We start from the raw sequence: 25,390 nt of genomic DNA, 5'->3' as shown, positions 1-25,390 counted from the left end.
GGCAAGGGGAGCGTCTATTAATATATAAGGCTTTAATCATTGGGAAACAATGTATATTGCAATATTGGACTTTTGAAACAGGGCCATCTTACTGGCTGTGGAGGAATATGTTTCACTCACTGGTGTTGATGGAGGCATGTAGAGCGAGTCGGGGTCCTAGAAGTAGGCAACGATTCTGGGAGATATGGGAACCATATGTGCAGGCCCTGTCTAGCAGAGCTCGTAGTTTACTGATGAATACTCTCACGTTGTAGTCTGGGGATTGGGGAAGGGGGGGACGGGGTATAAGATTATTTTGTGGGGGAGACCTATAAGGGATGGGAGGGGGGAGGGGGGAAGAGTACTCCAAGTTAACGATTTGTATAAGGTGGCAATTTGTATGGGTCAGGCAAGCCTCATATGGAAGTGTTGATGTATATGTATTAATTATATATGAGTGTCAATATCAATGGGTCAAGAGGAAGGGAATTGTGAATACTCGGAGAGGGGGGGAGAAAATTAAAAGGTATTGACGTTATGGAACTAGTTAAAGAATGTTATGGGTTTATGATGATAATGTATATGTGTTTTCGTTTTGACTGTATTACTGTGATCGTCAATAAAATAGATTTCAAATAAAAGCACAATGGAAGAAAAACTGGTTGAAGACTTTTTTTTTTTTCAGATCTATTGGGGAAAAGAGGAATGCTAGAAATTAAATTGTAAGACTGATGCTGAGACCTATGTGGAGGGTGATGAGGAAAAAGCAGACATGCTAAACAAATACTTCTGTTAAGTGTTCATAGAGGAAAAGTGTCGGAGGACCATGGTCTGCTCCTAAGAGTACATATGAGAATGGAGTGGATATTGCACCATTAATGGAAAAGTATTTATGAACAACTTGAAAAAGGGAATGTCGAGAAAGCTGTGGAACCAGATGGGATTTGTCCTAGGATACTAAGGGATCTCAGAGAAATCCCAACAGGACCTCTTAAGGATATATTTAATAGACCCTTAGAAATGGGAGAGACTCCACAAGATTGGAGATGAGCAGATGTAATCTACTTGGATTTCAGCAAAGCCTTAGACATGATTCCACACAGGAGTTTCGTGAATAAACTGAAGTGGTTGAAGATAGGACCCAAAATGGTGAACTGGATTGGGAACTGGTTGACTGACGGAGAGGGTGGTGGTAAATGGAATAATATTGGAGGAAAGGAAGCTTTACCTCTCCAGCTCAGATCACATACTTCTGTAAACAAATTTAAAACTGACCTTAAAACCTTTCTCTTTGAAGATGTTTTCCATAAATTAATTACGCTGACTTTGGTGATAATCTCCCTCCCCCTTCCCGAGATGAGCCTGTCTACCTCTGAAATTACCCCTTTCTATCGTCTTCTGCTACTCCCTTTCCTATCATATATTGTAGTTCCTTTTTCCTGCCTCCCTATACTGCCTACCCTAATTCCTGTCCTCCTATTTTATTAGTTTTGTTAGCCGCTCAGATATTTCTTATGATGTGCGGGATATTAAGTGCTTAATAAACTTGGAAAATTGGTGAGAGTAGTAAAGTGCTTCTGGTACCAGTACTGGGGTAGATTATTTAATATGCTTGTGAGCAGCATTGCCTAATGGTTAGAAAGAAAAGTTTGCCTTTTTACAGATGACACAAAAATTACCAACAAAGTAGACCATCCAATCCATACCCAGTCCTCAGGGAACATCGTGTCCCATTAGGTTTTCAAGATAGCCACATATGCATGAGAGAGATTTGCATGCAGATCTAACTCATGAATATTCATTATGGATATCCTGAAAACCCATGGGACTAGGAGGCATATTTTCAAAACACTTAGCCTTCCACAGTTCCATAGAAACCTATGGAACTTTGAAAGGCTAAGTGCTTTCAAATTGCTTCTAGGTGTACCCCGAGGACTGGGTTGGGAATGGAAGGAGTAGAAAATACAAGATCTCCAAAAATTAGGTGGTCTGAGGTCTGGCATTAAAATTTAATGCAAAGTAGTACAAAGTGATGCACTTATGATGCAGAAATCCAAAGGAGATGTACGAGATAACGAGGTGAGAGACTGATAAGCAAGCTCAGGAGAGGGACCTTGTAACAAGGCAGTGGCCACAGCCAGAAAGATGCTAGGCTGCATAGGAGGATACAGGTGAAATCTTACAAATTTCTAATTGTTCAAAGGTTTTAGGGGTTATACTAGACTCTAAACTGTCCTTTGAGGAGCAAATCGCAGCAGTGGTAAAAATGTTTAATTTCTAATGCAATTAAGAGCAATTGGATCTAGTTTAAGTGTAGAATGTTTTTGCAGCATTGCTTAGTCAGTCCTCTTACCATACTTAGGGCCCTGTTTACTAAGCCGCGCTGTATGCGTGCTAACATTTTTAGTGCAAGCTTAAAAATTAGCTTGTGCTCACACTAGACACCCATAGGAATATATGGTGTCTCTAGCATTAGTGCATGCTAAAAACGCTAGCACGTCTTAGTAAACAGGGCCCTAAGACTATTGTAAGTCACTGTATAGAGGACTCGCAATGAAATTAGTGCAAAGATTGCAGCTGCTTCAAAATATTGCTGCAAGATTGCTTTATCGAGTCAGCAGATTTGAGAGTGTAACCCCTCTTCTTGAGAAATTGCATTGGCTTCCGGTTTATCCCCATATCAAGTTTAAAACAGCTTGGATGATTTTTAAAGATTTGTCTAGGCAAAATTTGGTTTGTCTTGCTAAATATTTAGTTTTAATGTTTGCTGGGCAAATTTGTCAATTTGTTTGTTGTAATTCTCTGTTGTTTCCAAGCTTTAAGGGAATTACAATTAAGGGCTATTTGACTAATTCTTTCCAATACATAGGAGTACAAATTAGGAATAATATTCAGTATCAAGTTCAGTCTATTCAATCTTATTTATTGTTTAGAAAACAACTGAAAGCTCTTCTATTCCCTGATACTCATCTTATTTGATATTATATAATGTAATTCCTTTGAAATGAGATGTTTCTTATCTTGCAAACTGTGATGAATCCTATTGGAGATATGGTGGAATATAAGCTATGAATAGAAGAGGTTTAACCAAGGCCTTACCAACAACTTGTACAGTGTTGAAGTGGTCGGAAGAAAGTGACAAATGGTATGGGGTTTGCGCCAAAAGGATGTATAAGAGGAGGCTTGAGTACCTGAATATGTATACCCTAGAAGAAGGGAGAGGATGGGGGTGATATGATGTAGACCTTTAAATATTTGAAAGGTATTTAATATAAAAACAAATCTTTTCCAGAGACAGGGAAGCAGTACAACTGGAGGACATGAATTGCGGTTGCAGGGGGATTGGCTTAGGAATAACATCGAAATAATGTCCTCCCACGGGAGATAGTGAGACAACAGGGAGATAGTGAGACAACAGAATTCAAGAATGTATGGGATAAACATAAAAGATTTCTATATGGAAATGGAAAGAGACAGGAGTGAAAACAAAACTTAGCAGTGTTTATATAATAACTGCAGTAGTTGGAAATGAAGATGAGTGCTGGGCAGACTTCTAACCCTGTGTTTTGATTTATGGCAAAACAAATATCCCGAGCTGCTAAGGATATCATACGATCAAATACAATCCAAACAACAATGATATCCACAATAGTATGATAGTAACTAATAAATCTTTTTAAATAGGAGGGAAAAGCCTCAAATATACAGGGAGAACTCCATCGTTGAATGATACAACATAAGGGAGATCCACTGAATCATCACAGGCAAAAAACCTCCTAATAAATAAATATAGAAAAAGAGCTTCTGCAAATTTTTGAGATAAGTCTATTTGAACCGTTTAGTAATATTACATGATTTTTGTGAGCACAGAAGCTTTTTGTAGGCGCAGAAGCTCTTTTTCTATATTTATTTATTAGGAGGTTTTTTGCCTGTGATGATTCAGTGGATCTCCCTTATGTTGTATCATTCAACGACTGAGTTCTCCCTGTATATTTGAGGCTTTTTCCTCATATTTAAAAAGATTTATTAGTTACTATCATACTATTGTGGATATCATTGTTGTTTGGATTGATTTATGGAAAGACAGATCTGGAGTGTGCTTTGATGGCAAATCCAGTAGTTGGGAATTAAAGCCAGTGCAGGGCAGACTTCTATGGTCTGGGCCACGAAAATGACAAGGACAGATCAAGATCAAATATGTGTATATTATATCATATGCTGTGAGGTTTCTTTTTGGGCGGACTGGATGGACTGTGCAGGTCTTGATTTGCTGTCATCTATTATGTTTATATGTTAGTGTATGAGTCTCCAAATAATCTGGGGATAACACCATTAACAATATTTTTTTTAAGGGGTAGCCTGTTTTAGTCTGTAACAAAACTGACAAGAGGCAGGTGGAACCTTATGGACTAACACTGAGCTTTCAAGAAGCAGTCTCCACTATAAGTAACAAAATGTAGTTTTTATGGACTTTAACAGAGTGCATATCTGAAACCTTCAAGCTCATTAGCCCACAGTAAACATTCCCCTGTGATGCCATATGCAAATTTAAAACCACTCCCAGTAATAAATTCATGTTTATGTGCCAAATAATGCGTAATAGTAACAAAACTAAAGCACATCAATAAAATGAATATGAGTTAGGGGTATATGGATGCAGCTAAAGTGCTATGTTCATTTCTGTAGCCTCCACTGAGTTGCACCAAGCTCATCTGCAAATATTTACAAGAGGCTCTGGTGGTTTCAGTATTCTGCGTCACACCTTGGGAGGTGGCAGAATCAAGACAGGTGCCAGAGGTAGAGGATTAGCTTACAGGATGGAGTAGCAGTTGAGAGCCAGGGAAGCCAAGGCTCAGATCCCATTATGACACTCCCTGTATAAGTGTCATTTAATCCTCACTTGCCTCAGGTACAAGGAAATAACTGGAGTTTCAGTTCAAAAGGATCCAACTGTAGCTATCTGCTGTCTAACTTAACCAATACAACAATAGCTTTCTGGTTGAGAGGCAACTGTAATGATTTTCTCCAGAACCTAGCACAGCTATGCTCTTTATTTAATCAATAGGTAGCAGAGTTGAGACAGGTGAGAGAAACTACAGAGGGGAAGGAAGAAGAGGGCAGAACAACCTAGGAGACCAAAGAAACAGAGTATTTTGTACCATATAAAAAGCCAAAAGTTGTCTTTGTGAAGATAGGTGTCCCCAAAAAGTTGAATTTATTTCTGTTTCCAACAACTTACTCTGATGATACCTGGTTGCCAAAATGCATGTTAGTAGCTACAGTGATGTGAAAGTTTTACCCACCTCCTGATTTTCTGTATTAGTGCATATAGGCCATACTGAATGTTGTCTAATCTTTAAACAAATTGTATTGGACAAAGGGAACCTGGATTTTTTTTTAAATTATTACATCATTTATTTAATAAACAGTTATCCAATACCCATATTACCCATGTGAAAAAAATAACTGCCCTCAATAACTGGTTGCACCACCTTTATGTAACCCTTGGTTTGTTTAAGAATATGATAGTGAGCCATGGGTAGCAGGTCATTAGGGGATGACTGGAGGACCCGGTAGGAGCCAGAGATTATAAAAGGGAAGCTCGGAGGAAAAGGTTTGCCCCTGGTTCTGCTCTTGATATATCTTCGGTTGCCTGATTTCTGAGCTACCTATACCCCCCTGACAGGTGACCCACTGAAATTAAAGGGGGTCCTGTAGCACTGTAACCAGTGGATTGAAGCCATAGACAGTGAACTGTTACATTGCATCAGCCATTTGAGGAGCCATAAACTCGGCAGATTGGGAAGTCCAACCATAACTGCCTTGTGTCCTTTTGGATGTATATGGCTGCACATAAAGGGACATAACTTTCCTTTAAAATAATTCGGAATATTCTGTATTGGGGTGTGATCAACAGTGTAAATTTTGTATTTTCCTAGTGAGAGTTTTAGATGAACTAGTCTCAAGATAATTTTTTTTAAGCTGATGCTTTGCTCGAGTTCTAACTTTTTTTTCACATTGAGACAGTGCTGCTTATTGTTAAAGAACTGATACAATATATTATGAATTCTGTTTTGTTTCTTCTAGAAAATGCCAAGGGGGAGTACATTTCCCCATTTCATGATATCCCACTGTATGCAGATGAGGAGAAGGTAAGGATAACGTTTCTTAGCCTTTGTAGTGTATCTTCAAGCATTACATCTTCTTTTTGGCCCCAGCAGCAGGTGGTGGTGTGTGTTGTTGGGTTTTTTTCCCCCCTAATTCTTATCTGAACTAGAAACCCACCTTTCTGACTACTTGTACAGCGCTGCGTAACCCTGGCAGCGCTATAGAAATGCTAAGTAGTAGTAGTAGTTGTTGCCAAGAATCCTCACTTGTAACCTTGATGTTAGAAACAGTACAATTCACAGGGAACATGTACTGGAGGTCCCTTTAGAACCAGTGCAAAAGCAAAACCTAGCAGATACATACTGCAAATTCTCCTTCAAGGAAGCCCTAAAAAGTAAATTGATTTCTCGTGAAGCTTAATGCATAGTCAGCCTTGATGTCCACATTTGACATAAGTGCTGCAGATGAACACTGAAATGAAGAGCTTCTCTGTTCACCACTACACCAGCATAAGTATCCAGATACAACTTGTGGCTGACATTATCTGTTAAGCTGTGCTTTTTTATTATGCTGTTATTGTTTGCGATCTCAAACGAAGAGGACTATTCCAACATGTTTTTACATGTTTCCTCTTATTAAACTGGATCATTGTGCTAATCAGTTGTTCCTCAGATTAATTATTGTTGGGCGTTGTGCAGTGGTAATAAAGGAGCCATTTTTGTCTGATGTCATTTCTTTGCATATAAATAACACCACCATCCAAAACATTTCATTAGTTTTACACCAACCTTGTATATTCAATGGTATCTCTTAAAAAATGAGCCCCAAAGGACTCCAGGATACACTACTGATGCTGTGCAGGCAACATTTCAGTGATCTGCAGAAAACTGAATCATTAATGCCCCAGCAGTTTTTGCTTTGGACTTTGTTTTTAAATAGAGGGGATAAATCTGGATAGATTTAGTCCTAGCATAGAAATACTGATGATCTCAACTGTCGAGCTAACCAGTAACAATGGATAGCAAGAAGAAATTATATTCAAGACTAGCATAGGTTTGTGATGGCTCAGTAGTGGTACTGTGTACAGTTTGCTTTAGGGGCAGTGTCTGCAGGTGGATTTGTTTTGCAGATACCATGACAGTTTTTTGAACCTCACTCTTAAGCCAGGGTATGTGGCTCACTGTGGTACTTGATTTGTGCCAAAGAGCATTTCCTTCTAGAAATCGTAAGATATAACATATATAGGCAAACCTATCCAGTTGCACATTTTTTTAATCAAGTATGTGACTCCCTATGGAGGACCTGAGTTTGATTCACAGCCAGGGCTGTGGATGTTGCAGAGGAAGTCCAGACATTGTGTAACAGTGTCATCTGGGTTCCAGGAGAAACCTCAGTACATAGTTTTCAATTGAGGATTGTCAATACAATTTTGGGTTAAGTGAGTTGGGGGGGGGGGGAGGGTGTTAAAGAAACAATACAAAACTGGACTGCTGCGGTTGTGATACTGTACTCCAATAGAGAATGCTTCTGATTTAAACTAGAAGCCTAGAATAGTAGATCTGAGCTGTGGGAGTTTTGCCGTGCATCCACATCTTGGAGAACAACCATGGTACTTGTTTTATGAGCGTACAATTGGATTAATTTTAGTGATAGTAAAAAATGCAGATCAGATGTTTATAGTTCTGTGGACGCAATGAGCTAGATTCTGTATATGGTGCTGAAAAAAAAAAACCATGCATAGCGCTAGTCTATAAACCTCGCATGTTAGATGCAGTTTATGGAATACGCATAGTGGCTCTCCAGTGTCTAAAATTTAGGCACTGGCATGTATGCCAACTAAACCCTGGTGTAAATGCACATGCGTTATTTAGGTGCGGAACCAAGGCTGACTTAGGAAACACTGGGCTAGGCTATGAAACTCCAGGGAGACTTTTTCCAAAGGACAGCCGTTTTTCTAAACCTTAAAGGTCTATTTTACTAAAGTTTATTAAAAGCATGCATTGACATGTACTATAATAAAAAGCACCTCCAACGTTCTGAAGCTGACTCTGTGGCACTGTCGCAGTGTAGGGTTCGTAAGTCTGTCATTCAGCGTTTCATTGGCTCTCAAACAAACGTGACGTCACAAGAACGAAGAACCAATCAACAGTGTGAAAAACTCACCCAACATGCCTGCCCGGTCCGTCATTGCAACAGGGAGGCAGGAGAGCAGCAATGGGAGACCTGACTCCCTCTCCGTCCGAACTCCGTCACCAGCCCCCGGGAAAAACCCTAAACGCACCCCACAACCGGCAAATGAGCTGAAGGAAAAGCCCCACACTGGGCCGGAGACTTACCGCCGCTGAGCCCAGTCACCCGGGTGGGAGGGAGAGAGGCAGGAAAAAGAAAACGGAGCTCATGACCTCCACCACACCGGCGGCACCGACGTGACGATCGAGCACAGCGCCGAGGGGAGCCCGCACCTCAAGAAGGGAGGAAGGGAATGGGAAACCACGGCCCAGGCTCCGCCCCAACCCCCACTGCTCCGGGACAGGCTGGGCGGTGCCTCTGAATCTCCGCCTCCAGAGCGAGAGGGACGGGAATCCCACCCCTCTCCGTCAAAGGGGGTGGAGCAGCACCTCCCAATTCCCGCCTCCGCTCCATGGTGAGCTGACCGCGAGTGCTTCTGCATCAGCGTCATTTTCTGTTTCACTCTAAGGTTCGTGTCTTCGTGTCATGTAGTGCATTCTCCGAGGACAAGCAGGCTGTTTGTTCTCACTGATGGGTGATGTCCACGGCAGCCCCTCCAATCGGAAACTTCACTAGCAAAGCCTTTGCTAGCTCTCGCGCGCCCATGCGCACCGCGCATGCGCGGCTGTCTTCCCGCCCGAACCGGCTCGTGTTAGTCAGTCTTCTTTGTCCGCGCTCGGGACGGTCGTGTTTTGCCGCCGTTTCGTGCCCCTCAAGTTGACCCTCGCTCGTCTTCGCGATTTTGCTAAAAAAAAAAAAAAAAAAAGGAGAGACCTTTCGGTCTTGTCCCTTCCCGTGTGTCCAGCTTTTCCCCCAGCGTAAGTTTCCTTTCGCTTTCGGGATCGGCCTTTTTGGCCTCTGTACGGGTTTTCTCTCCCTTATTTTTGGTGCCTTTCGTCATCATCGCGAATTTTGATTTCGCCGGCGTGATTTTTCCGCCCATGTCATCGAAGTCTCCCAGCGGCTTCAAAAAGTGCACCCAGTGCGCCCGGGTAATCTCGCTCACTGATAGGCACGCTTCGTGTCTTCAGTGTCTGGGGGCTGGGCACCGCCCGCAGACCTGCAAGTCTTTGTGCTCTTTTACAAAAGAGGACTCAGGTAGCGAGATTGGCCCAGTGGAACGTGTTGTTCTCGGGCTCTTCGTTGACAACAGCACAGGACGTATCGAGTGCATCGACGTCAACAGCATCGAAGTCTTTGACCTCGGCATCGACGGCATCGAGGCTTCGACCCTCTGCATCGTCGGTACCGAGACATCGGGAGGCTGCGTCGATGTCGGTGGTACCGGGACCTCCGCTGTTGCTGATGTCGTCGGACGGTGGTGCTTTGACTGGAGTGCAGGTGAGGGCTGTCCATTCCCCCGCTGGTGGTGGTGAGCCTTCGGGTGGGTCTCCTCCTGCCCTGAGGGCTCCTGCAGTACAGCCCCCCCCCCCCCCCCCCCCTGAGACCGACCTTCTTCGGCCTCGGCCCCGAGGAAGAGACGGTTGGATTCTACGTCCTCCTCGTCGGTACCGGGAAGCTCCGGTGACATGCTTCGTTTGAAGAAATCAAAGAAGCATCGACACCGGTCTCCTTCCCGCCTTGGTACCGAGAGCTCTGGGTCGCCGAGGGAGTCGGCACCCAGTAGGCATCGGCACCGGGAGGATCGCTCACCCTCTGATCAGGAGGTGTCGATGCGCTCCACCTTGGACAGCCCGGAACCGCCTCCACGCCCGGAACAGACTCTGACCTCGACGCCTGCATCGGCTTCCCAGTCTTTTTCCACAGCCGCTCTGCACAAGAGTCTCCGGGCCGTTCTTCCAGAGATTCTGGGAGAGCTGTTGTGCCCTTCTCCTCCGGTACCGGGGGTGCTTGCGCCACGGGTACCATCGAGCGAGGCGATGGCTGGCCCTTTGCCCGGGGTGAGGTCTCCGACATCGGTACCGCTTGCGGTACCGGCTGCGGCCGCCTCCCAGGAAGACTCCCCGACGACGTCGGTGGAGGGAGCTTCGCCGGTGCTGGCGAGGGAGTCTACCTCTCGGCGCTCCCACCGTGGCCGTGTTTCCACGGAGTCGAGTCGGGCACGGCTTCAGACACAGGTTCATGAACTTGTGTCTGATACCGATGGTGAGGCCTCGTGGGAGGAGGAGGAGGACATCAGATATTTCTCTGACGAGGAGTCTGATGGCCTTCCTTCTGATCCCACTCCCTCCCCTGAAAGGCAGCTTTCTCCTCCGAGAGTCTGTCTTTCGCGGCCTTTGTCCGGGAGATGTCTATGGCCATCCCCTTCCCGGTGGTTGTGGAGGATGAGCCCAGGGCTGAAATGTTTGAGCTCTTGGACTATCCTTCTCCACCTAAGGAAGCGTCCACAGTACCCATGCATCATGTCCTAAAAAAGACATTGCTGGTGAACTGGACCAAGCCTCTAACTAATCACCACATTCCCAAGAAGATCGAATCCCAGTAACGGATCCATGGGGACCCAGAGCTGATGCACACTCAGTTGCCTCACGACTCTGGTGTGGTGGATCTGGCCCTAAAGAAGGCTAAGAGTTCTAGGGAGCATGCTTCGGCACCCCCGGGCAAGGACTCTAGAACCTTAGACTCCTTTGGGAGGAAGGCCTACCATTCTTCTTTGCTCGTGGCCAAGATTCAGTCCTACCAGCTCTACACGAGCATCCACATGCGGAACAATGTGTGGCAGTTGGCGGGCTCGGTGGACAAGCTCCCTTCTGAGCAAGCCAAGCCGTTTCAGGAGGTGGTTAGGCAGCTGAAGGCGTGCAGAAAATTCCTGGCCAGAGGGGTATATGATACCTTTGATGTTGCATCCAGGGCCGCTGCTCAAGGTGTGGTGATGCGCAGACTCTCATGGCTGCGTGCCTCCGACCTGGAGAATAGAATCCAGCAGCGGATTGCGGACTCCCCTTGCCGAGCGCACAACATTTTTGGAGAAAAAGTCGAACAGGTGGTAGAACAGCTCCACCAGCGGGATAACGCTTTCGACAAATTCTCCCGCCGGCAGCCTTCAGCATCTACCTCTTCAGGTAGACGTTTTTATGGGGGAAGGAGGGCTGTTCCCTACTCTTCTGGTAAGCGTAGGTACAATCCTCCCTCTCGACAGCCTGCGGCCCAGGCTAAGCCCCAGCGCGCTCGCTCTCGTCAGCAGCGTGCGCCTCAGCAAGGCCCCAAAGCTCCCCAGCAAAAGCAGGGGGCGAGCTTTTGACTGGCTCCAGCAGAGCATAGCCGATGTCAAAGTGTCTGTGCCGGACGATCTGCCGGTCGGGGGGAGGTTGAAAGTTTTTCACCAAAGGTGGCCTCTCATAACCTCCGACCAGGGGGTTCTCCAAATAGTCCGACAAGGATACACCCTCAATTTGGCCGCCATGCCTCCAAATTGTCCACCGGGAGCTCAGTCCTTCAGCTTCCAGCACAAGCAGGTACTTGCAGAGGAACTCTCCGCCCTTCTCAGCGCCAATGCGGTCGAGCCCATGCCACCGGGGCAGGAAGGGCTGGGATTCTATTCCAGGTACTTCCTTGTGGAAAAGAAAACAGGGGGGATGCGTCCCATCCTAGACCTAAGGGCCCTGAACAAATATCTGGTCAAGGAAAAGTTCAGGATGCTTTCCCTGGGCACCCTTCTTCCCATGATTCAGCAAAACGATTGGCTATGCTCTCTGGACTTAAAGGATGCTTATACACACATCCTGATACTGCCAGCTCACAGACAGTATCTTCGATTTCGTCTGGGATCACGTCACTTCCAGTATTGTGTGCTACCCTTTGGGCTCGCCTCTGCGCCCAGAGTGTTCACGAAGTGCCTAGCTGTGGTAGCAGCAGCGCTTCGCAGGCTCGGAGTGCACGTGTTCCCTTATCTCGACGATTGGCTGGTGAAGAACACTTCCGAGGCAGGAGCTCTACAGTCCATGCAGATGACTATTCGACTCCTGGAGCTACTAGGGTTTGTGATAAATTACCCAAAGTCCCACCTTCTCCCAGTACAGAGACTCGAATTCATAGGAGCTCTGCTGGATTCTCGGACGGCTCGTGCCTATCTCCCGGAGACGAGGGCCAACAATCTGCTGTCCCTCGTCTCCTGGGTACGAGTGTCCCAGCAGATCACAGCTCGGCAGATGTTGAGATTGCTTGGCCACATGGCCTCCACAGTCCATGTGACTCCCATGGCTCGTCATGCGATCTGCTCAATGGACCCTAGCTTCCCAGTGGTTTCAGGCTGCTGGGGATCTAGAGGACGTGATCCACCTGTCCACGAGTTTTCTCAAATCCCTTTGCTGGTGGACGATTTGGGCTAATTTGACTCTGGGACGCCCCTTCCAAATTCCTCAGCCACAAAAGGTGCTGACTACGGATGCGTCTCTCCTGGGGTGGGGAGCTCATGTCGATGGACTGCACACCCAAGGAAGCTGGTCCCTCCAGGATCGCGATCTGCAGATCAATCTCCTGGAGTTACGAGCGGTCTGGAATGCTCTGAAGGCTTTCAGAGATCGGCTGTCCCATCAAATTATCCAAATTCAGACAGACAACCAGGTTGCCATGTATTACATCAATAAGCAGGGGGGCACCGGATCTCGCCCCCTGTGTCAGGAAGCTGTCAGCATGTGGCTCTGGGCTCGCCGTTACGGCATGTGGCTCCAAGCCACATATCTGGCAGGCGTAAACAACAGTCTGGCCGACAGTTGAGCAGGATTATGCAACCTCACGAGTGGTCGCTCAATTCCGGAGTAGTGCGCCAGATCTTCCAAGTGTGGGGCACCCCCTTGGTAGATCTCTTCGCATCTCGAGCCAACCACAAGGTCCCTCAGTTCTGTTCCAGACTTCAGGCCCACGGTCGACTGGCATCGGATGCCTTCCTCCTGGATTGGGGGGAAGGTCTGCTGTATGCTTATCCTCCCATACCTCTGGTGGGGAAGAATTTGTTGAAACTCAAACAGGACCAGGGCACCATGATTCTGATTGCTCCCTTTTGGCCGCGCCAGATCTGGTTCCCTCTTCTTCTGGAGTTGTCCTCCGAAGAACCGTGGAGATTGGAGTGTTTTCCGACCCTCATCACACAGGACGAAGGGGCGCTTTTGCATCCCAACCTCCAGTCTCTGGCTCTCATGGCCTGGATGTTGAGAGCGTAGACTTTGCCTCTTTGGGTCTGTCAGAGGGTGTCTCCCGTGTCTTGCTTGCTTCCAGGAAAGATTCCACTAAGAGGAGTTACTTCTTTTTATGGAGGAGGTTTGCCGTCTGGTGTGACAGCAAGGCCTTAGATCCTCGCTCTTGTCCTACACAGACCCTGCTTGACTACCTTCTGCACTTGTCTGAGTCTGGTCTCAAGACCAACTCTGTAAGGGTTCACCTTAGCGCAATCAGTGCATACCATTACCGTGTTGAAGGTAAGCCGATCTCAGGACAGCCTTTAGTTGTTCGCTTCATGAGAGGTTTGCTTTTGTCAAAGCCCCCTGTCAAACCTCCTACAGTGTCATGGGATCTCAATGTCGTTCTCACCCAGCTGATGAAACCTCCTTTTGAGCCACTGAACTCCTGCCATCTGAAGTACTTGACCTGGAAGGTCATTTTCTTGGTGGCAGTTACTTCAGCTCGTAGAGTCAGTGAGCTTCAGGCCCTGGTAGCCCAGGCCCCTTACACCAGATTTCATCATAATAGAGTAGTCCTCTGCACTCACCCTAAGTTCTTGCCGAAGGTAGTGTCGGAGTTCCATCTGAACCAGTCAATTGTCTTGCCAACATTTTTTCCCTGTCCTCATTCCTGCCCTGCTGAACGTCAGCTGCACACATTGGACTGCAAAAGAGCATTGGCCTTCTATCTGGACCGGACACAGCCCAACAGACAGTCCGCCCAATTGTTTGTTTCTTTTGATCCCAATAGGAGGGGAGTGGCTGTGGGGAAACGCACCATATCCAATTGGCTAGCAGATTGCATTTCCTTCACTTACGCCCAGGCTGGGCTGGCTCTTGAGGGTCATGTCAGGGCTCACAATGTCAGAGCCATGGCTGCATCAGTGGCCCACTTGAAGTCAGCCACTATTGAAGAGATCTGCAGAGCTGCGACGTGGTCATCTGTCCACACATTCACATCTCATTACTGCCTGCAGCAGGATACCCGACGCGACAGTCGGTTCAGGCAGTCTGTGCTTCAGAATCTGTTCGGGGTTTAGAATCCAACTCCACCCCCCTAGGCCCAAGTTTTATTCTGTTCCAGGCTACACTCTCTGTTAGTTGGATAAGTTTTTAGGTCAATCTCAGTTATGTCCTCGCCGTTGCGAGGCCCAATTGACCATGTTTGTTTTGAGTGAGCCTGGGGGCTAGGGATACCCCATCAGTGAGAACAAGCAGCCTGCTTGTCCTCGGAGAAAGCGAATGCTACATACCTGTAGAAGGTATTCTCCGAGGACAGCAGGCTGATTGTTCTCACAAACCCGCCCACCTCCCCTTTGGAGTTGTGTCTTCCCTTGTCTTTGTCTTGCTACTTACGGGACTGACGAACATGAGCCGGTTCGGGCGGGAAGACGGCCGCGCATGCGCTAGCAAAGGCCTTTGCTAGTGAAGTTTCCGATTGGAGGGGCTGCCATGGACGTCACCCATCAGAGAGAACAATCAGCCTGCTGCCCTCGGAGAATACCTTTTACAGGTATGTAGCATTCGCTTAGGTCTAGGAGGGAGGGAGACCCTGAAACTCGGAGGGAGGGAGGGAGGGAGGGGATGACCCTGAAACTCGGAGGGAGGGGGACCCAACCCTGGAACTGGGAAGAAGGGGGGACCCCTGGCACACACTCTCATTCTCACACATTGGAAAAGGTACAGCGAAGGGCGACGAAAATGATAGTGGGGATGGGACGACTTTCCTATGAAGAGAGGCTGAGAAGGCTAGGGCTTTTCAGCTTGGAGAAGAGACGGCTGAGGGGAGATATGATAGAAGTGTATAAAATAATGAGTGGAATGGATCGGGTGGATGTGAAGCGACTGTTCACGCTATCCAAAAATACTAGGACTAGAGGGCATGAGTTGAAGCTACAGTGTGGTAAATTTAAAACGAATCGGAGAAAATTTTTCTTCACCCAACGTGTAATTAGACTCTGGAATTCATTGCCGGAGAACGTGGTACGGGCGGTTAGCTTGACGGAGTTTAAAAAGGGGTTAGATAGATTCCTAAAGGACAAGTCCATAGACCGCTATTAAATGGACTTGGAAAAATTCCGCATTTTTAGGTATAACTTGTCTGGAATGTTTTTACGTTTGGGGAGCGTGCCAGGTGCCCTTGACCTGGATTGGCCACTGTCGGTGACAGGATGCTGGGCTAGATGGACCTTTGGTCTTTCCCAGTATGGCACTACTTATGTACTTATGTACTTATGTACTCTCATTCTCACAGACACACTCACACCCAGTCTCACTCTGTCACACACACTCGCACATTCACTCTCTCTCTCTCACAGAGTCACTCGGAGGGAGGGACCCTGGAACTCGGAGGGAGGGGGGACGACCCTGGTACTCGAAGGGAGGGAGGGAGGGGGGCGACCCTGGAACTGGGAGGGGGGGCCCCTGGCACACACTCTCATTCTCACACACACACACTCTCTCTCACAGACACACTCGCACCCAGTCTCACTCTCTCTCTGTCACACACACACTCGCACATTCACTCTCTCTCTCTCTCTCTCTCTCTCTCACAGAGTCACTCTCACACACACTCCGAGGAAAACCTAGCTAGCGCCCATTTCATTTGTGTCAGAAACGGGCCTTTTTTACTAGTATATTTATAATACAGGTCACCACAAGTTAAATGACCTGTAGTATTCCCCAGGGATCAGTACTGGCCCCTATACTTTTGTATTACTTACTTATCTCTTCTAACAATTCTGACTCGAGCCCTTGAATTGTCTAGTTTTATATACACAATGACATCCAACTATTGGTCACCTTAAACTAGCAGCCCTCAGCCTAGTGGTTAGTGCAGTGGACTTTGATCCTGGGGAACTGAGTTCAATTCCCACTACAGCTCCTTGTGACTCTGGGCAAGTCACTTAACCCTCCATTGCCCCTGGTACAAAATAAGTACCTGAATACATGTAAACTGCTTTGAATGTAGTTGCAAAAACCTCAGAAAGGCGATATATCAAGTCCCATTTCCCTTTCCCTTCCCTTTACTATGATGCCTTCAAATCTAGGCTAAAAGCCCACCTTTTTTGTACTGCTTTTAACTCCTAACCCCTATTCACTTTACAGTACCCATGTCTGTTTTATCATTCCCACCTTACAATTCCCTTACCCCCCTTATTTGTCCTGTTTGTTCTGTTGAGCAGGGACTGTCTCTTCATGTTCAAGTGTACAGCGCTGCGTATGTCTAGTAGCGCTATAGAAATAATAAGTAGTAGTAGTGGCTCCCTGTTTCATTCAGGATTCCTTTCAAAATGCTGACTTTGGTCACAGGATTTTTAACATAGGGTTATCAGTTTTTATTTAAAACCTCTTAATTCTGGACATTCTTTCATGATCTGATGCATGATCTGATGCAGTGTACATGTTAGGAACTCTGTTCAGAAGAAATAAATTCTAGAAGTTGGCAGGATAGCAGGTACATTATCTCACTGACAATTGGTGGGAAACTGGGGAGTAATTTATTATACAATAAAGCATATTCAGAAGGTTAAAACACCTTTCTATGACTTCAGAGGAGTAGCACTCCAATTTTCCAGTTTTAAAGATGGCCTAACAGTTTGGATATGCAGAGGAGCATTGGAGCTAGGGGCAAGGTGAAACGATGCCCTAGCAATGTCTGAAAATTGGTTAGTGTTGTGTATAACACGACAGTAATGAGCCTCACTCCTAAGGCAGAGAAGGCAGGGTATGTGAAGTATGATATCAGTCTCTCAAATGTACTGCTAATGCTCACTGTAGCGCTTGCATTGTGCCAAAGAGAGAGCTTCCTTCTGGAGTTCATGAGATCTAATGTGTAGACAACTTAGGTGTGCTTGAAAATTCCTTTAATCAGGCCTGTGACATCCAAGATGATGGGAAATATTTCTGTATCCTGCCACTTTTTCTCACTTTTTAAACTGCATTTCTCGATACTTGAGGACCTTTACTTTTTCTATATGATTCACAGAGTAATGGCTTAGGATGAACACCTCGAATGATAATTGACCTATAAGTGCATTAACTCTGCAGCTCCTCAGTACCTCTCCACTCTCATCTCTCCCTACATTCCTCCCCGGGAACTCCGTTCACTGAGTAAATCTTTATCTGCACCCTTCTCCTCCACTGCTAACTCCAGACTCCGTTCCTTTTATCTTGTTGCACCATATGCCTGGAATAGACTTCCTGAGCCGGTACGTCAAGCTCCATCTCTGGCCGTCTTCAAATCTAAGCTAAAAGCCCACCTTTTTGATTCTGCTTTTAACTCCTAACCCTTATTCACTTGTTCAGAACCCTTATTTTATCATCCTCACTTTAATATTCCCTTATCTCTTGTTTGTCCTGTTTGTCTGTCCTAATTAGATTGTATGCTCTGTCGAGCAGGGACTGTCTCTTCATGTTCAAGTGTACAGCGCTGCGTACGTCTAGTAGCGCTATAGAAATAAATAGTAGTAGTAGTAATAACTTTCAGGTGTTTATCTCTTCTACCGCTGTGTCAGGTTTGCTTGCATCTAGTTATTTGTTGGAATGCACATGTGAGATATCTGGTGGAGAATCTTGTATTGTGTTTCTTTCTAATAAATAGATATCTTCCTAGTGACGATCCAGATGCCCGTTTTCCAAAATCCCTACCTGAAGTTCTTTCCCTCACCTCCCAAACTACTTGTGGCTTGTATTTTTAGTGACTGTCATCACTTTGAAATATTAAAATGAAGGTATGCCTGTTGGCTTTCCGTTAGATCAGGGGTTCTCAACTCAGGCTTTGGGACACGCCTAACCAGTCAGGTTTTCAGGATACCCATACTGATTGGCTGTGATTGGCTCAGAGACTTCCAGGTCTCTCAGCTGAGTGAAGCACGGTCAAAAAAGACGTTTTTATTATTGCAGGGGGGAAATGACAGCCAAAATGGCCGTTTTTTTTTGGATGGGCGTCCTCAACTGCGCTGTCCTCTGGATCGAGCTGCATCGGAGGGGGTGAGCAGCGCGGTGTCTTCGGGGGAGGGAGGGATGACTGCCAAAATAGACCTTTTATGGATGGGCATCCTCAACTGCTGCGTCGGAGGGGGTGAGCGGTGTGGCGGCACAGGGAGGCGTATTTGGCATGCGCAGAGCAGCCAGCATTACGCTTGGCTGCTCTGCGCATGCTTGACCGGCCGATTGGCCGACTGTTTAATGATGGAATAGAGAATGCAAGTGAGCTACAACAAGCAGCTCATTTGCATTCCTATTCCTTGATGCATGCCCGTTCCTTACCGATTCGCTAAGGGAATCAGTAAGGGAAGGGCTCTAACGATTGTTTAGTGCATCTAGCCCTGAGTATACAAGAGATAAATTTGCATGCAGCACCTCCATTGTTTTCAAATCTTTCTTGTGTGTATTTATTGTAGATATTCTGAAACCTTGACTAGCTAGGTGTGTCCTGAGGACTGGGTTGAGAACTGCTGTTGTAGATGTGAGATTCCAAGTAGAGAATGACGTGGGTACAAAGTTTGCCCCCGTCCCCGCGAGCTCTGTCCCCACAGATTCTGTTCTCGTGCATATTTATTGTAGACATCCTCAAAACCTGCTTTAGATAGAAGTGAAATTTCAAGTAGAGAATGACATGGGGACAAAGTCTACCCCCCCCCCCCCATCCCCGTGAGCTCTGTCTCTTCAGCCTCTGTCCCCGCCCCCACTCCCTGCAAGCTCAGTCTGATCCTGAAAGCAGAAATCATTTTATTAATGTATAAAAAGAAACAATGTTCTATACAACTGTCATTTTTATAATCACAACAAATACAGAACAAGGATCAGCCCCTCCCTCCCCCCTCACAAGACTGCATTCTCTGTTTCCAGAGGGAGGGAAGATTTTTCAAAGGAAAGATGATGGATATTGCTGCTGTTTATGTTTGGAAGACCCTCCTGAAAATCAGCACTCTGCATTTGCCTCTGGCCTGCATTGTTATCACAGCCTTTTCCTCTCCCCCCATTTCACTACCCTAAAGGTGGCTGGCAGGTTACTGTTAGCAATGCTGGCCAGTCTTCTATTTTCAATTTAACCTCCTTGTGCGGCGGTTGTCTTCCTTCCCTCACGCTGTCTCCTGTTCCCAATTACCTCCTTTTGTGGTGGCCCCCCCTTCCCTTATGCAGTCTCCTGTTCCCAATTACTACCTTGTGTGGCGGCGGTAGCAGGTCGCTGTTCCCGTCTGGAAATAGTTCAGGCGCCCTCTACCACTGCTTGCTGCAGCCGAGACTAGAACCAGCAGATGATGGAGCGGCGCTGAGGACGAGCGGCAGAACCCTGGAGCATAGCAGCCTAACTATGAAGCTCCTCAAACCCTAATTACCTTCTTGTGTGGTGGCGCCCCACCCCCCCACTATCTCATGCCGTCTCATGTTCCCAATTACCTCCTCGTGCAAAGAAAGTGGCAGGTCGCTGTTCCCGTCTGAACATAGTTCAGCCGCCTTCCGCCACCACTTCCTGTAGCCGTGACCAGAGCCAGCGGAGGATAGAGCGGCAGAACCCCGGAGCATAGTGGCCCAACCATGAAGCTCCTCAAATCTAGCTCTTCTGCTGTAACTTCTTTCTCCGAGGACAAGCAGGCTGCTTGTTCTCACATGTGGGTTGACGTCCACGTCGGCCCAGGAATCAGCATTTTGCCAGCAAAATCAAAACAAAGTTTTGCTAGAGTCTTCTAGCACGCGGACGACTTCCCGCCCGTAGCGTGAACGTGCTACTTCAGTTTTTTTCTTGTCTGTGTTGGAGAGACAGCGTTTCTACACTGCTCTTCGTTTTTGGCCCAGCAGAAAGAGTCTCAGACGAGTTCACTAACTTTTCTTTTTCCCTCATTTTAAAAAAAAAAAACACTTCTCGTATTTTTCTTAGTTTTAGGCCTTTTTATAAGGTTTCTTTCTTTTTTGACGCAGCCGATTTTCAGGCCGCACGGCCGGGCTCTTCCCTTTCTTTTGTGCCCTTTTGTTCTTTTCAGGGCACAATCGCGTCATTTGATTTTGTCGAAGCCGTTTTCCCTTCCATGTCATCGAAGACACCCAGCGCTTCCAGCGTTGTACATGGTGCAAGCGGACTATCTCAGGTACCGATACCCACGCCTGGTGTATCCAGTGCCTTGGGCCCGACCGTAGCCCAGCTGCTTGTAGTCTGTGTCTTCGTATGAAGTAACGGACTCAAGCGTCTCGAGAAGCCCAACGAGAGAAACTTTTTGGGGCTCAGTCCGATCCTTCGACGTCTGCATCGACATCGGTACCGAGGTCGGCGGTGTCGACATCGACAGGAGCATCGATGTCGGGAAGAAAGGTAATGGCTGCTGAGACACCAACTCGCGCTGGGAGCAGTGAGGCATCGAGTGGGTCTCCACCTGCCTAGAGGCCTCCTGTTATGCAGACCTCCCGGGACTGAACGTCAGACCCGTCCCCGAGGAGACGTGAGGATTCCACGTCCTCCTCATCAGTACCGAGGAGTCTAGATGAAAGGCGTTGAGCGAAGGCGAAGAAGCACAGTCATCATTCTCCGACACATGGTACCGGGAGCTCCGGGGCGTCGAGAGAGTCTGCACCCTAGAAGCGTCAGTGCCGAGAGGATCGCTCCCCCTCGATACAGGAGGTGCTGATGCATCGGTCTCTTTGCAGCCCAGTACCTGCTCCCGAGCCTCCATGGAATCTGACACCGCCTGTCCTACCAACCCCGCAGCCTTCTCCGATGGCGGCTCTCGACGAGCGCATCCGGGCCTTGTTTCCAGAACTTCTGGAGGGACTCAGCTTCGTTGTCGGGGGGTGCTTGCGCCTTCTTTTCCTGCTGCTGCAGCGGTGTCTGGCCCTTCGCCTGTGGTGAGGTCCCCGACCGCGATGCCGCCTGTGGCATCGACGTCAACTGCCACCCAGGTCGACTCTCGACGTCGGTGGAGGGAGCGTTGCGGCAGTCAGACCGGGCATCGACCTCTTGACATCGCCATAGAGGACATCGTTCCTCGGCGTCAAGGCAGGTCCAGTGTCGAAGCACCTTAACTCACGTTTTATCCGACACTGAGCAGGAGCGCTCGTGGGAATCAGATGAGGATCCCAAGTACTTCTCTTCTGATGAGTCCTTTGGGATTCCCTCTCATCCTTCCCCTCTGCTAGAAAGGAGACTATCTCTACCGGAAAGTCTGTCCTTTTCCTCTTTTGTCTAGGAAATGGCTACGGCTATTCCTTTCCCTGTGGAGGTTGAGGATGAGCCCAGGACTGAGATGCTCGAGGTCTTGGACTATTCTTCTCCACCTAAACAGGCTGTGACAGTTTCTCTGCATAAGGTACTGAAGGAAGTCCTTATGCGAAACTGGTCAGCCTCTCTGTCTGGCCCCGTGGTCCCGAAAAAAGCTGAATCCCAGTATAGGATCCACGGTGAACCTGGGTTGATGAGGTCTCAGTTACCCCACAATTCCATTGTGGTGGATTCCGTCCTCAAGAGAGCCAGGAGTACTAGAGACTATGCTTTGGCGCCCCCAGGCAGAGAAGCTAGGACTCTTGATTCTTTTGGGAGGAAGACGTATCAGGCCGCTATGCTCACTGCCAAGGTCCAGTCATACCAGCTCTTCACGAGCGTACACTTGCGGGACTCGATACGTCAACTGTCCAGCTTGGTTGATGCACTCCATACGAAGCTGGCCGAGCCTTTTTGCCAGGTGGTCAGGTAGCAGAAGGTGTGTCGAAAGTTCCTGGCCAGGGGTACTTTTGACGTGACAATCCAGGATCGCTGCTCAAGGTATAGTGATGCGCAGACTCTCATGGCTGCATATCTGTGACCTGGATTACTCTGTCCAGCAGCGGATGGCGGATGTTCCTTGCCGGGGGGACAATCATTTTGGTGCAAAAGTAGAGGATCTAGTTGATCAAATCAAGAAGCATAATGATGCTATGGATTCTCTCTCCCACCGGGTGCCTTCTGCTACTGCCTCCTAATCTAGGAGGTTTTTGGCGGGAGGAAGAGTGCCCCCTATTCTAGGTGTAGGTACACTCCTGCTTCTCGGCAGCCTGTCCAGGCTCAGCCCCAGCGCGCTCGTTCTTGTCAACAGCGTGCGACTAAGGCCCATTCTGCTCCCCAGCAAAAGCAAGGGACGGGCTTTTGACTGGCTCCAGTTCAGCATAGCCTCAGTAAAAGTGTCCGTACCGGACGTCTCGCCGATCGGGAGGAGGTTGATGTTTTTTCACCAAAGGTGACCTCTGGTGGGTTCTTCAAATAGTCTGGTAAGGATACACCCTCAGTTTGGAATCCAAACCTCCAAATTGCCCACCGGGAGCTCATTCTTACAGTTTCCAGCACAAGCAGGTACTTGCAGAGGAACTCTCCGCCCTGCTAAAGGCCAGTGCGGTCGAGCCCGTTCCACCAGGGGAAGAAGGACTGGGATTCTATTCTAGGTACTTCCTTGTTCAAAAGAAAACAGGGGGGATGTGTCCCATCCTAGACCTAAGGGGCCTGAACAAATTTCTAGTTCGAGAAAAGTTCAGGATGGTTTCCCTGGGCGCCCTTCTTTCCATGATTCAAGAGAGTGATTGGCTATGCTCTCTGGACTTAAAGGATGCTTACACACAGCTCACAGGAAGTATCTTCGATTTCGGCTGGGAACTCAGCATTTTCACTACTGTATACTGCCCTTTGGTCTGGTATCTGCGCCCAGGGTGTTCACAAAGTGCCTGGTGGTAGTTGCAGCGTCGCTACTCACACTGGGAGTGCATGTGTTTCCTTTTCTCGATGATTGGCTAGTGAAGAGCACCTCAAAGACAGGCGCTCAGCAGTCCATGCGAATGATTATTCAGGTGCTAGAACTTCGGAGGTTCGTGATAAATTATTCCAAGTACCATCTCACCCTAGTTCAGAAATTGGAATTCATTGGAGCTCTGTTGAACACAAAGACAGCTTGTGCTTATCTTCCCGAGGCAAGGGCAGACAACCTTCTGTCCCTAGTGTCCTTAGTACAAGCGTCTCAACAGATCACAGCTCAGCAGATGTTGAGACTCCTGGGGCACAAGGCCTCCACAGTTCATGTAACTCCCATGGCACGCCTGCACATGAGATCAGCTCAATGGACCCTGGCCTCCCAGTGGTATCAAGCTGCGGGAGATCTAGAGAATGTGATCCAATTATCCACCGACTTTCGGAATTCTCTGCTTTGGTGGACGATTCGGACCAATTTAACCTTGAGACGTCCATTCCAAATTCCTCAGCCACAAAAAGTGCTGACGACGGATGCATCCCTCCTAGGGGGGGAGCTCATGTGGATGGGCTTCACACTCAAGGAGCTTGGTCCTTTCAGGAAAAAGGTCTTCAGATCAATCTCTTGGAACTGCGAGCGATCTGGAATGCTCTAAAGGCTTTCAGAGACCGGCTGTCCAACCAAATCATATTGATTCAGACAGACAATCAGGTTGCCATGTATTACACCAACAAGCAGGGGGGGCGCCGGATCTCGCCCTCTGTGTCAGGAAGCCGTCCAGATGTGGCTTTGGGTGCACCATCACTGCATGTTTCTTCAAGCCACATATCTGGCAGGCTTAAACAACAGTCTGGCCGCCAGACTGAGCAGGCTAATGCAACCTCATGAGTGGTCTGTGAACATGGGAGTAATCCGCAAGATTTTCCGAGCGTGGGACACCCCCTCGGTGGATCTTTTTGCCACTCAAATCAATCACAAGGTCCCTCAGTTCTGTTCCAGGCTTCAGGCCCACGACAGACTAGCTTCAGATGCCTTTCTCCTTCATTGGGGAACAGGCCTTCTATATGCGTATTCTCCCATACCGCTAGTAGGGAAGACTTTGCTGAAACTCAAGCAAGACTATGGAACCATGAGTCTGATTGTTCCCTTCTGGCTGCGTCAGATTTGGTTCCCTCTTCTAGAATTGTCCTCTGAGGAACCGTGGAGACTGGAATGTTTTCCAATCCTCATCACCCAGAAAGAGGGGTCACTTCTGCATCCCAACCTCCAGTCTCTGGATTTGCTTCCTTGGGTCTTTCAGAGGGTGTCTCTCGAATCTTGCTTGCTTCCTGAAAAGATTCCTCCAAGAGGTGTTACTCTTTCAAATGGAGGAGGTTTGCCGTCTGGTGTGACAGCAAGGCACTAGATCCTCTTTCTTGTCCTACACAGACCCTGCTTGAATACCTTCTGGACAGTCTGGTCTTAAGACCAACTCTGTAAGAGTTCATCTTAGTGCGATTAGTGCAAACCATTACCGTGTGGAAGGTAAGCCGATCTCGGGACAGCCTTTAGTTGTTCGATTCATGAGAGGTTTGCTTTTGTCAAAGCCCCCTATCAAACCACCACCAGTGTCATGGGATCTCAACGTCGTTCTCACCCAGCTGATGAAACCTCCTTTTGAGCCACTGAATTCCTGCCATCTGAAGTACTTGACCTGGAAGGTCATTTTCTTGGTGGCTGTTACTTCAGCTCGTAGGGTCAGTGAGCTTAAGGCCTTGGTGGTACTTGCAGCTTATATCAAGTTCCATCATAATAGAGTAGTCCTCCGCACGCATCCTGAGTTCCTGTCTAAGGTTGTGTCTGAGTTCCATCTGAACCACTCAATTGTCTTGCCAACGTTCTTTCCCCGTCCGCATACCCGCCCTGGCGAAAGCAAATTGCGTAACTTGGACTGCAAGAGAGCATTGGCCTTTTACGTGGAGCGGACGAAGCCCTTCAGACAGTCCACCCAGTTGTTTGTTTCTTTCAATCCCAACAGGAGGGGAATTGCCATCGGAAAACGCACAATCTCCAGTTGGCTAGCAGATTGCATTTCCTTCACTATGCCCAAGCTGGGCTGTCTTTAGAGGCCTATTACACACAGACTTCAGTCTACTTTAAATATCAAACAGATCCAAGATGGCCGCAGTCTATTGAGGCGCTGTGAGTCGCGATTACTCTTGTTCCTAAAATGCCTAAACGACGAGGGCGAGTAGCAGCCAGAGCTCCGCTATC

The 25,390-nt window shown here is 47.7% G+C and overlaps 1 protein-coding gene across 2 annotated transcripts in view; it reads left to right on the top strand.

Annotated features, from left to right (window-relative positions):
• PPA1 (inorganic pyrophosphatase 1) overlaps window positions 1–25,390 on the top strand; it is a 167,889-nt gene that overhangs the window by 41,934 nt on the left and 100,565 nt on the right. For both annotated transcript variants that reach the window (XM_030203501.1, XM_030203502.1), the window contains exon 2: window positions 6,067–6,131. In XM_030203501.1, the coding sequence (XP_030059361.1) occupies window positions 6,067–6,131 (65 nt within the window). The remainder of the gene's footprint in view (window positions 1–6,066; window positions 6,132–25,390) is intronic.

Source organism: Microcaecilia unicolor, chromosome 5 (assembly GCF_901765095.1).
Source record: "Microcaecilia unicolor chromosome 5, aMicUni1.1, whole genome shotgun sequence".
Taxonomy (NCBI): Eukaryota; Metazoa; Chordata; class Amphibia; order Gymnophiona; family Siphonopidae; genus Microcaecilia; species Microcaecilia unicolor.
This window is presented reverse-complemented; position numbering and strand designations above follow the sequence as displayed.